Source organism: Vicugna pacos, chromosome 21 (genome assembly GCF_048564905.1).
Source record: "Vicugna pacos chromosome 21, VicPac4, whole genome shotgun sequence".
NCBI classification, from domain to species: Eukaryota; Metazoa; Chordata; class Mammalia; order Artiodactyla; family Camelidae; genus Vicugna; species Vicugna pacos.
Genome location: NC_133007.1, coordinates 8,264,897 through 8,278,361, shown reverse-complemented (window position 1 = coordinate 8,278,361; position 13,465 = coordinate 8,264,897). Strand labels below are relative to the sequence as shown.

Sequence of the window (13,465 nt, the reverse complement as noted above, 5' to 3'; positions counted from 1 at the left end):
GGGAGGATAACACCTCTATTAAAATGCAAGTGTGTTTCCTGTAAGGAAGGGATGAGGTGTAGCACGGTAACAGAAAAAATAACATAGACAAACTTACCATATCCACTAACAGATCATGGTCTTCGGGAATGGACACTAGGACAGTTAGCTTTTGATGAAGAGCTGAAGCTGATAAAGACACGGGAAGTTGAAGACTATCTAATGACAGCATTCCTAGATAGAATCTAGTAGTTAGAGGCCCCGAGCAGACCTGACCAGCAAGAAATCTCGTCTCTCACTAGGAGAAATTGAAAATATGCTAACACTTAATTTTTACTTAGGATGAGCGATTAATTTTGTGTTTCCATGATCTTTTTATCTCTCAGTTCAAATCAACATCAAATAAGAACGTATCTGTAGTAGGATGGATGGTGATGATGGCTGATGACCCGGAACATCCAGATCTCTTCTTGTTGACTGACTCTGAGAAAGGTGAGTCATTAAAGTAACTAGGGTTTTTAAGGCAGTGCATATACACAGCTTTGGGTAAGCCAAAGTTCAGTTTAACTGGAATGCTTGACTGCAGGGCATTGTTTGTGTAGTTTTATCTCTTGGGAACTATTTCTATCACATACATATATAGTAATGACAGCAATATTTTTAGATATCAATATCTGTTAGTTGCTTATTAAATATATTTCTTTGCTATGGTCATAAGCTTGAAATTGAAAACCCAGATTATCCCTAGAGAGCTACTAACCAGGAGGGGAAGGAGGGAATTTGAGAATCTGTAGACCACTGTTACTTTTAAAATCTCAGATTTCCCATATATGCAGTACCCCTTATTTACACCCTGAAGTAAATTGTTATGCTTAAGTTCTGAATGTGGCAGAAATTTTCCTTTAAGTGATTTTTTATTCCATTACTTTTAATTAAATGAATTGGTTATTAGACTCAAATCGCTCATTTTCCAAATAAGTATAATTTTAATACTTTGCTTACAGTATATAAAGACATTTATGAATGAAATTATTTCTGTTGGCCATAGGAGTTTCAAAGTGGATGAGAGAAATTGGAGGGTGGGCTGTGTAGATCAGATCATACCTCCTGACCCAGCTTGTGCCTGTAGTTGAGACCTCCTCAGTGGTCATCAGAACAGATCCCTACGTGATTGCAGGTCTTCCTTTATGACATCTGCCAGCTATTGATGAGCACCTCAGAGGAAGCCAGAGAGGAGATTCTTTTGCATCTGCCCAGAATCTTCACTTGAGCAACTCACTACTGAAATGATACTATATTACCGTCTATTGACTGCAGAATTATACTTTGACCTCTGTTTATTTAGAATGTATTTTATATCAATATTCTGCTTTTAGGATATTGTGATATTTTAAGTAAAACTTAAGTAAGCAAATATCCAGAAAAAAATTAGTGCAGAAAAAATATAGCAAAATGTTATGTTTTGAGATGAAATAGATAGATTTACAGAGTAAGAACTTCCTACTCAATGTTCTGAATTCAGAACCCTAGCATCCACCTTGCCAATCCCAAAGGCATTCACTGTTTATAAAAGTACATTTTAAAAGGAGATTATTTTCATGGGGCTTAGTTAACAAATTCTTTGTTTTCCTTCGATTCCTTAGTGTGCTTGATATTTCAGAGTAGCCAAGGGTTTTATGAAGTCTAGATGGACAGTCTTCTCCAGGGAGGGAGAGAGTGGATGAATGGCAGCTGTGGCCAGCTCGCCAGAAATGCCTGCTGTCTGGATTGGTCTGATGTTTGCCTCTGGGTTCAACAAGCAAAACAGTGTTATTTGAATAATTAAAAATTTGGTGAAGAAGAGTGTTGCTTCTGAAAGTGAAAAAGTCTTTGATTGTTAAAAATCTCAAAGAGCTGTATAATGCCTACATATGGATCAGACTCTTGAGCCACTGAATGCGGTCAGAAAGGAAGGTGGAGAATTCAGTAAGAACTGGGAAATAAAGGGAACTCAGGTCAGTGAGAAAAGGGAACTAAGCTCAACTTAGGGCAACCTGTTCTACATGAGTCCTTTCTTCTTTTCTCAGCTTATTACCGTAATCCGTGTAAGCATATAAAATACCCTTATTATGTGTCAGTTTTGAATTAGAGTCAACATGAGGTCTAAATACATACAGCACAAATGAATTTCTAATCTTCAAAAAGAGAAAAAGGTGCCTCCTTAGATTTTCACATAAGCCCTCACTAGACCTGGACACTTCTGTAATAATTTTGACAAATGTAACGAAAAACTAAAAGCATAGGTTATATTGATGTTAGCTGATTAATTCTTTATCACATTAAATAGCTCATGTTTAAGTGTTAAACGTGTTAAAGCATTTTAGCCTATAAAAACTTAATATAGATCATCTAAGTCGTGTTGAGAACTGATAATTTGCACTCTTATCCACACAGAGAAATTTAGAGAAGCCAGATGGTTATTTTATTTAGATATACTTTAAAGAGCATTTAAGGAGTCAAATAAAATACTTCTCTTCCCATTCATAAACAGCAAAACAATGACTTTCTGAATAACTGGTAGCATGTGAATGTAGCATAGAGAACTCTTCTTTTGTATTGGAAAAATCAGGTGTTAGAGAAATCGAATTCTGAAACTGAGAACGCTCATCGATTTTTTGTTTGTTTTGGTGGGGGGAGTGATTAGGTTTGTTTGTTTGTTTATTTTGATGGAGGTACTGGGCATTGAACCCAGGACCTTGTGCATGCTAAACATGCGCTCTACCACTTGAGCTATGCCCTCCCTCACTCGTCAATTTTTGTTTCCCTCTTGTTTTTGATGATTTTAGGAAATTCATACAAGTTTCAAGCTGGCAATAGGATGAATGCAATGCTGTGGTTTAAGCATTTGAGTGCAGCCTGCCAAAGTAACAAACAACAGGTAAGCATTTTTCCTAATCCTCAGAATAGTCCGTAAATTGGGAATATATTTAAGTGTTCCAAAGAGAAATAAGTAGGCTAATTTTCTGAATGAAGTAGAAAAACGGTATTGTTTATATTCTTTTTCTTGTTGGCCAGAGTCAGCAAGACTTGAAGTCCACATTTTTGTGAGGGAGATGGACAATAAACAAGTAAACAAATAACAGAATTTCAAATAGGGAAAACTATATGTAGATAGGACACCAAAAGCACAAGTACCAAAAGGAAAAAAATCAATAAATTGGATTTCATCAAAAAAAAAAACCTATATGAAGAAAACAAAATAGAATTATGTGATGTAGAGTGATGGGAGTAGAGACAACTTTAAATGAGGAAGAAAATTCCTCAAAGAGATGACAGTGTCATGGATGACAAGAAGAAACGGCCACGTGAGGATAAGGGGGAACAGAGTTCTGGTGGAGGGAACAGAAAGTGCAGACACCCTAAAGGTGGAACGAGCTTACGGTGCTCAAAATAAGGGCATGTAGACCATGTGGGTACAATGCAGTGAGAGGCAAGGGAGTGTAGCTCTTAAGGGGTAAAACTTAGATGGTACTTTAACAAAAATTCTGATTCATCTTTATTTGTTCTGTTGACATTTTATGTGGGTTCCTATGGTTGCAGTGAAAACCAAAACCGTTTGAGGTTTTTTTGTTTGTTTTTATTTTCTGAAACAAAGATGGTCTAACTCAAAGACTTTCAGCCGCAAAGGGGAATGAATCCATAAGGCTGTTTTCCCCAAACACTGTTGCAGATTTAAACTTGAACCATGAATTGGTAGGACAGATATGAGATAAACATGACTGCAGTTATAGAAGTTTCTAGATATTTTTAGGCCAGTTTTTAGTTGAATATATTTGAAAATTTTATTGCCTTAAGGTACTGAAATACAGAAGTATACAGTAAGTGATATCAGCAGCTAATTTTTGATGATATACTATGAAAGTTTATAAAGCTTATAAACATATTTTTCACCCTCTGCTATCAGGACCTAAGTTACTGCCTTTTTTTTTTTTAAATCAAAAAGAAGGAACTAGGGGTCAGAGATGCTAAATGACCTACACAGGATCAGATAAACAAAAAATGGTGGACCCGAGACACAAGCTCTGTCTTCCTCCTAAAGATCCATTCTTCGTAAATATTGTTGGAATGCGCCTCGTTCTCTGATAATTTTTATTTCAAATATATATGAAAGACTAATAGCAATACTTGGTACCATTTTTAGCAACATCCCTTAAGGACATGAAATACTATAGAGTAATAGTTACTTTTTCACTCTTGACAAGTTTTGACTGGGACAGAATGAAGGAAACAGACCTTCTTTTGCCTAGACCAAGCTCTTCAGGACTCAGCTCCATGCTGTACATTTTCTTTAATGTAGCTTAAAGTATTGGGTCATTTTTTTTTTCAATCTCAGATTTCAAGATGAATCTAGACAATGTATGCATACCAGCAAAGAGGTTTAGTTTCTTTTACTGTATTAATGGGCCTTCCCACTGAACAAGTCAACTAGATGTGTATAAATGGGGTTTTTTTCATTTGTTTGTTTCTATAGTTGGAAGAATCAGAGAAATAGCAAATGTATAAATAGCTGTGAAATTTGAAAGCTTTTAGTAGAAGACTCTAACTCAAATACAGCACCTTAAACCATATTCATGCAACTTAGGAGGAAATGAAAATTTTTCTTTATTTAAATAGGGGTATCTTATACCCAGACCTGAGACTTTATACTTTAATTTAAGCACTTGAACATTTGTAGTGTATTAAATTTATAATCAGTTATGATTATATTGTCATAATTTTTCATTCAGAAGCTGATACATATAAGAGATTAATTTTTTATTTTTAGTATCCTATGTTTTCAGAAAAAGGGTTGCTAAAGTGTGAGAACTAAGCTCTTTTAAAAGATGGAGAAATGACCACTGATGGATGAGTATGTCTAACAGCACAACTTTGGAAAACTGGAAGTAAAAGTTAAAGGGCATTTTTTTTGAACATGGTGAAGTCCTCTTTAGTTCTTGACTACAGGACTCATCAACTAATTTTTAAAAACAAAATATATTCATATTTCTAAGAATTATCGTTGAATTTCAGACTTTAATTTGTTCCAATCTGTAGGCCGCAAACTATTGTATAACCTGTGGTTTTTTCAGTCACAAAACGTCAGATCACAGTTTATCTAACGATGAGTTTTACTCCTTTATACTTACTTTCATGATGAGTTCTTAGTAATGTTTATTATAAAATTACCTGTGCTGGGTTTTAAAATTTTTATGTAGGAATTCACTTTAATACACAGAATGAGAAAATAAATGATGACAAGCATGTTTGTCTGGAATCGCACCCTAATAGGGCCATACTTTTTTCTCATTCATTTACTCCCTCAGTGAACATCTCCTGAGCCCCCTGTGTTAGATGAGAAAGATACTGTCTCTGCCCTTTTTCCTGTCTGGATTTCAGTATAGTGAAGGGAATATTAACTCATCTCAGTGATTTTCTCTCAGAAATGTTCTAGCATATTGTTACTCATTATTCATAAACAATTACAATACCTTCTATCAAATTTTTTAGAAAGATGATCTGGGTGAGGAAGATTTTAATATTACGGCTTACTTAAAATGACAGGGGGAGGTAAGAAATAGTACTTTGAAGAACACCTTTTAAATACTATCAGTTTGTAATGCTTATATTTTTTAGGTTCCTACAAACTTGATGACTTTTGAGTAAAAGCCTGAGAAAGAACAAGGCGAACCGTTACCCTGAGTGAAAGTGAGGCCCTGACTGTAGAGCGCCAGCTGTAAACCAATCCAGTGCCAGGAGGAGCCGGAGGTTCCATCTCAGCCTCTCGCGTTCTGAACCAAAAAAGCACTAATTTCAGGGAATGAAGTGAGATATTCCCAGAGAACAAATTGGAGTTGCAAAACAAACTGCCATGGACCATGCTTCTTATCTCTGAACTGACCTGTGGAAACCACTGCCTTAAAAGAATGAAAGGAAAACCAACATGAAACACCAAATAGTGTGTGTGAATCTTCTGGCGGTGCTGTGCTTGGAATAGATCGTAGCTCATTTGCATTTCTTTTAACTTTGTACTAATTTTGGAGGGGGGAATCGCCTTTTTTAGACACACTTTAGAAGGAGAAACATACTTCTTATGGGTTACATCAGGAGCTGGTTTTGAACTGAGGTGGCAAGTTACTCCGACTGAGTAGGGTTCTACCAGCAGCCTCCCCGGGAGGCCTGTGGGAGCCTCCACGAGCCTGCAGCCTCACTCCCGTTCTCACAGCAAGAGTGTAGGAATTAGAAGCGTTAATGTGAGTTGTTCGGGTTTGTTTGGGATTTGGGGAGGGGGGTGTATTTTGTTTTGAATGGGGGGAGATTTTTTTTAAACACTAAACTTCTGAAATTTAGTACTGTATGAGGAACATTATTTCCTGCATTAGGTATAAAGGTTGAATGTTCATATGCCAGACTTTTTTTTCAGGTGGGCTCCAGAAAACATGGTTGTTTTTAACTGAGTTTAAAGCTTAGCCTTCTACATGAATTTGTTGTTGGACCACAGATCTGCTTCATAGAGAACTGTAATCCCAACCTGAACTTTTCTAAGAAGATTTTACAATGACTAACTACATTTTCAAGTTAGTCAGATTGTCTCATCTGCCACTCACGGGTGATGCTTGTCATCAAGGTGGTGTGTTGCTATTTTGTCAAGATATTTTCTTTTACAGTGTTTAATGTGCACAATGCCAGGGTTTTTTATTATTATTATTGATTTTCATTATTTTTTGTTCAACATGACATTCAGGATCACATTTGTTTAAGAGAGATCCCACATACGTTTGTATGCATGTACGTATTTTATTATAAGGCATACAGAATAAATTTCAAAGGGAGTAAGGTCAAAGATTGAGATCCTGGGAATTTTAAGTATCAAAACTAAATGTGTTCCTTCTTGCACAACTTTCCTTTATTACAAACATTTTTCTGAAAACGGTAGGTCCCTACCATGAAACCATACTTTGTCAGTAGTTGATCAAGCAGTTTTGTGAGAGCTCGTCTATGCAATAATGCATTTAACTTCCAAAATAAATGTGGAGTTAAAAACAAAATTTGAAGGTGAAATGCCTTAGAATTTGAACAAAAAAATGGCACTTGAACAAAGATTCTGTATTGGATGTTACAAACTCAGGAGGCATCCATCGTGAATGTTGGCCATGGCCCAGAGTAAGAAATGTTTTTTTGAACAACAACTTCTGGTAGACTTCTGTTACCAGTGGGCCTCACGTAAAATTTCTCAGATTTGTATCCTTAGAGAATTTTATACTCTTTTTGTCATACGTATTTTACCCATGAGTCCATGAAACTTAAATAGAAAATACTGCTTATTAGAATAGTTAGCTAAAAATCTGTCTATTGGGAAGTAGAAGAGCTTTCTCTCAGTGCTAAGTGTTTTAATTTAGTCTTCTGTTTGGAAAGGATTTAAAGAGTTCATATATTTTTCTCACGTAGCACAGTTAGAAATACCGTTATTCCTGGTTTTGTGGGAAGTGACATGAGCTGGCGAGGGCAGCGCGAGCCTGTGCCAGTGACTCGGGCTGCGGGCCTCCCGGCCCAGCCCGTGCTCGAGGGCGCCCCCTGCGCAGCCAGCCTAGCAGTGTTTCTCCGTACACCTTGCACAGCTGACCTTTGTTTCGCATTTTTTTTAATTTTCTTAATTTGTTTATTTCTCTTCAGAAATAAGTGGTTTTTTTTTAACAGTATATGTGCTTTTTAAAAAATATTGTGGATAAGAACCCTGTGGATTTTTTATTATTTTGTCTGTTTGTCATAAATAAGCTACCGTAGATAAGTTGCAGGCTAACCGTGTCCGTGGAGATGCGCAGCTAGATGTCAGAGCCTGACAGCACAGTTTTGCCAAAGAGAGAGCTCAGCTGGGAGATGTGTTTGATGTTTCCAGCGCTAAACGTGAGGATGCTTGCACAGAGTGAGACTGGTGTTCAGGTTCGGTGAATAGTCCGTATGTGGATTGTGGCCTCTGACTGACTGAAACTCTTGCCCGTGCACCAGAAGTCACCGTTGTTTTTCTGTCTTCAGATTTGTCCCTTCAAAAATTGCTCATTGCTTTTGAAGATTACTTTAGCATTTGAAGCGAAGAGACCAGTGAGAGAAGTGAATTGAAATAGTGGATTTTACTCATGGTGATCTATCATTCACCAAATGATTCCTAATAATAATTCAAGCAAAAATAAATGGTACCAAAATATATTAACTATTTAGGTAGTTTATTCGTGGGAAAATGAAATTTTTCTCCTCTTATTCGGCCTACCCCTTAAAAAATTAGTAAATTAGTAATTCAAAAGCTTGAAACTTCTGTCATTACTAAGCTCATTTATTTCTCCGAGCGAAAAAGAACTCATTGGACATTCCATTATAATTTAAGTTTAAGCTGGTTTTTGATGAGCATAATGGTTGTGTTACCAGCCTAGTGTAGCAGTAGATTACCAGCCCAAACACAGTTTGAGGCACGTCTCATTTAATAGTTGATCTGAACATGAAAACTTACTTTTCACGCAGAAGTAACTTGACAGGTTTTAAAATATAACTATATAACGACCTTCAGGAGCACTATTTTTGGTTTTCTGCCCCCTCTGTGTTTGAACTCTGCTTATTTTTTTCAGAGGCATCATTTTTACTGTAACCTTCAAACTGTTGAGAATTTTTAAAACTGATCATATGCACCTTCCTATTACATTTTCTTCACTGTGTATGTATTATTTGTGTAAACATTACAGAAAGGGATCCAACAATTCGAGTTTGAGTATTTGTTTCTCCCCAGGCATGTGCTTCAGTGACAGATGTTCTCCTGTGTGGAAAAGGCCACGAGACTGGCACTGCCTTCTGTGTGGACTGTCTTGCTACTGAGTCTGTCTGTAGGTCAAGAACTAGGGTGTTTGTAGCTGCAAAGTTTTATGAATGGCTTTATTCCTCTCCTAGAAGATTTATAAAGGTGCCCAAGGTGCACTGTTCTAGAAGGAAAAATGTTTACAGTCTGCAGTGTATACACTCTATATATTAGCTGAAACCAGGGCTCTCTGAGAGCAGCCTGACCTGTTGCTCTCTTGGGGTTACTAGAATTTACCTGGCCAAATAATTTGAGCAGAAGTCTTTTTTTTCTTTTTTAAGGTTAAATCTGTAAGCTATATATGCCTTTACTACTGAAAACAAGACTATAGGACATCATATTAATTAGAAATCAATAGTAGTAGATTTAATCCATTAACTTTTTAAAAGAATATGATTTCCTTCCTGTTTTTTGAGGCACATTTCTTTACAGTGAGTTTTTAACTCCATTTTATCTTTTGCAAACTAGGGGTACCAGTGTTGCTTAACAGAAGATACTCTTCAATTTTAAAAACTCCTCGGCTTCAAAGCCTGTTGACATAGTTGGGTCCCTTTTTGAAAATGGGGATGAATTTGATGGTGTCCCAGTGGAATAGATAGTACTGTTACTGCATGACTAGGTGATGCCAAGCAGGTGGTGAGGCTTGTCTGACCTCTTCAGTGATCTTTTAGGGTTTGCTTTCATTTTCTCTCCTCTTTTGTAGTATTTCTTTCAAACATAGTAAATGTATGATTTTACAGCCGGAGTGGTATTCTGTTTTTTTCTAACAGTGTTACTTAATCACCTTGGTGATAATTATTTTCCCATGTGAAGTCAACCTTTTCAAAATGATTTAAGTACTTTTGGTTTTGCTCCCTTAAAAATGGCTTGTGTCTAAAGTTGACAGATTTTTTTTTTTTCTATTTAGAGGAGTCTGATGAAAGAGATCTGTGCATTCAAACTATTGGGCTTTTGAAAGCAGTTTCATTACATCAGTATCTCAAGTAGTGTGGGGAAAATGTGGTCAGTGCCTTGTCAATTTGAAGACCAATTTTAGGGCATTGAGTACGACAGCAGTCATTTGCCCTCTTACTCCTCCTGTTTCAGGAGTATGTGCTATCCCTCTCACCACCAGCTTAGCCTTTCTCACAGCAAGTCTGAGAACGTGTACAGATAACTCTAGGTCGTTGTTGCAGATCAGCTTGGTTTTGAGTCTTTTTAGGCAAGCTCTGTCCCTGCTCCTCTCCTTCCAGGATAGATTAAAAATAAACCCACCCAAATCAGCTTTTAGATGAGCATTCTTCAGAACAACTTTGAAGAACATCCATCCAGCTGAGTTTATTTTTATTTTGTGTTACTGAAATTGTTTTGAACATAGATTTAATTATAAATCCACTTTAGAAAATCCCTGAAAGAATATGATACAGCCAGAAAGATTTGTTTGGGTTTTATTAAAGCTACTGAAATCCTGAAATGAGCATCCCCTTTGGCCAGAAATGAGATTTAGTTCGGTTCATTTTTGTATTTAAATAAGACTCAGAACAAACAAGCAGTCACTTAGCCTACCTGTTATTGTTTACTTACAAATATTACGGCAGGAAAGTGAAAATAACTCTAAAATATAAAGTAAAGAGAAGTTAAGGGACTAAGCTAGCTTTCTCAGTAAAAACACAGCTTGGACGTGTTTCGCTTCTCCGAGATTGCTGCAGGCTCCGGAGCTAGTGTCATTCAGCTGAGCCAGGACACTGTTTTCACATTTTTTAAAGGGCTAGTATGTTCCAGAATAGGCAAGTAGATGTAGTCTTTAAAGACAAATAAAGGGTTACCTGGTCCTTGAGGGTTATTAGTACAATTTAAATTTTTAATCTAGTCATTTGGACTGCAAAGTAGTGATGAGATTAAAGGAACACATAGAGTCCTTTGGGATTGAACTTTTTTTAATAGACAAGCAGAAAATGTCATAATTAGCTGTGCTTTAGATACCAGGTAACAAATCTTCATTTTCCCCTGAAGGTATCACCTATTACAACTGTTCGCAGAGATAGTCCAGTAATCATTGACTTACTATATCTGACAGAGTAGCTGATAAGAAGTCACCAGACTCTTAAGAGTTTCTACACCTTGACGCATCCATTGTCTTACTGCCGACTGAAATGTGTATGTGTGGGGAGGGGGGCGGGAAACTCCTTCACAGCGTAATCTAAAGGAGATGAAAAACATCTGTGGGGGTAAATACCCAGTGATGACGATATACAGGAAAACGCAAGCCATTTTTACTCTCCTTTATCCCGGTTAACCTGAGGTACTAAGGATGCAACACTCGTTTTGCACTATGACCTCCTGGAGTGACGTGCAGCTCGATTCCTCTCTCACTTTTTGTTTCTGTTTAATACGCAAATGTGAGTGTGAGATCTTCAGTGTGTTTGCATAAGCTAACTTAAAATGAATTTAAGTACAGTTTTCTGAAATATTTCTATTGGAATAAATTACTTAAAAACAGATTGTCTGGGGATAATTTGTTTTCATATTTACACTTTTATCATTAACTTTTAAATAAATTCTCCAACTTGATTTTTGTTTCCCCTTTCTAAACTAGTCGGCAAGGTTTCTGTTGGTACAGGGAAGCTTCTGTCTGCATGAACTTCAGCTGCTCTTCTCTGTGCCAGAACAAAGATGTGCCCAGCCTGCTGACAGGTGGGACCTTGGGGAATGGAGGTCAAGGGTATTATTACCAACCGTATCTCCCACTCCGAGTATGTGACATGATGTGACCATTCCCCAGAGGCCCTCTTTGCTAATGCTGTATTTTATGGAGTCTAAAACATGATGCTTTTTCACATCTTATTTCTGAGAACAGAATCCATCTTCCAGCCTATGGAGCCTTAACTCAGAAGAACAGAGAAAGACCTGTATTAAGTCTCCTGTACGTCGTGGGCTAGGGTGCTGGTTTTGCCCTAAGAAGCTTGAGAAACCTCCAGACAAGATTGACTGCCCAGTGTCTGGACAGACCATAACTCAATTTTCAACAATTTTCTCTGCTTTTTGGTGGCCTCTGAAATTTTTCACTGTCCCTGTACTGAAAGCAAAAGAGAGTGACCGTTCTCTGATGGAGTCAGCCTGTGTTTACCTCGCACGGCACCCTCTTTGTCTCACATCCGTTCTCATGAATGCGTGCTGAGTTTCTGAGTTGCCCTTTCTGCTTCCTTGATCGTTTGTCCCTGAGCCAGCACCATGTTGTCTTCATTGCTGTATGGCTGTGCGAGTCTTGACGTCTGGTGAGGTAATTACATCATTCCTCAAATTTGCCTTTGCTGTCCTTCACTCTTTCATCCTCCCTATGAATTCTAGGATCAGTGTGTCAAGTCCAGTGAAAACCCTGTTGGTATTTTTATTGGAATGTCTTTGACTTTATAGGTTAATATGAGAATAACAGTTTGAAAAGTTTACTTCATCTCTGAGCACGAACTATCTCTCCATTTATTTAGGGTTTTTAATGTCTCTCAATAATGTTTTACAGTTTTCTCCCTACTGGTTCTGTCCATCTTTTGTTGGTTTATTCCTAGGGAAACTAATTTTAGTTTCTACCGTGAATTATTTGTGTATAGGAGTGCTGTTGGTTTTTGTGAATACTTGACATCCTGCAGTCTTACTGAAACCCTTCATCTAGTTCTAATGGTTTGTCCAGTATGATTCTGTTGTCCTATTAGCTGCAAATAAGGTGATTGATTGGGAGAAAATATTTGGAGTTAATAAAACAAAGGATTCATGTCAAGAATATACAAGGAATTTTTGCAAATTAATGCAAAAATTTATTCCATAGAAGAATGTGCTAAAGGATATGAGTAGAGAGTTTACAGAAGGAAGCCTATGTGGGTAATTTATGAAAAGGTGCTCAACCTCCCTAGTAGAGAAATCATCAGAGAGCTGTCCCATTGTATCTGTCAAACTGGTGAGGCCATGCCAGAGACCCTCTGGGCAGCATGAGGGAAATCGGGTTTGTGCAGAGAGCAGAAGAATTAAGAATTCCAACACAGGATCACTCACTAGCTGCCTGATCCTGAGCAGGTGACTTAACCTTCTTTCTCAAGTTCCTCATCTGTAAAATGTACACGAAGACAAGCCCACCTCCCAGAGCGGTGAGGCTAAACTTAGCTCGTGCAGAGCGGGGCCAGCGCTGGAAGGGCCGTCGGCGTCGGGGCGAGTTGGTGGTGGTTACTCCGTAGCCTGCCAGCTCGGCTCTTGGAGTCAGGTACGGGGAGTGGGGTTAGAGGCGGAGGGGAAATTTTAAATAAAACAAGAGAGGTGTCTGTGCATAGTTAAGTCACAGGGAACTGAGAAATGTCTTCTTGTACACCAAATAAAGAAAGAAGCCAGGTATAGTCATCATACACAACCGGCAAGTCGAGAAAAACGTGAAGAAAATCTTCTTAAAAAGGAACCCCCGTTTATTATTGTTGATTATTAAGACCAGCATTTCACCCACCTGGTGCTGCTTTACGACGATGACTTCTGAACACCACCCCAAATCGCCTAAGTCAGAATATGCGGACAATGCCTGGTGCAGGCTAAAATTTGAATTCCATTTGCGCTGATTTGCCCACAGCCCAAGCTCAGCTAAAAGTAACAATTACTGAATTTATTGTGCTGTTG

At 37.7% G+C, this 13,465-nt stretch overlaps 1 protein-coding gene across 3 annotated transcripts in view; it reads left to right on the top strand.

Moving 5' to 3' along the window:
* The window catches only part of RALGPS2 (Ral GEF with PH domain and SH3 binding motif 2), a 136,881-nt gene extending 125,567 nt beyond the window's left edge, over positions 1–11,314 (top strand). For all 3 annotated transcript variants that reach the window (XM_072946043.1, XM_072946042.1, XM_072946044.1), the window contains 3 exons: positions 366–471; positions 2,805–2,896; positions 5,632–11,314. In XM_072946043.1, coding sequence (XP_072802144.1) covers positions 366–471; positions 2,805–2,896; positions 5,632–5,661 — 228 coding nt within the window. In that variant the 3' untranslated portion in view covers positions 5,662–11,314. The remainder of the gene's footprint in view (positions 1–365; positions 472–2,804; positions 2,897–5,631) is intronic.
* The last annotated feature ends 2,151 nt before the right edge of the window (positions 11,315–13,465 follow it).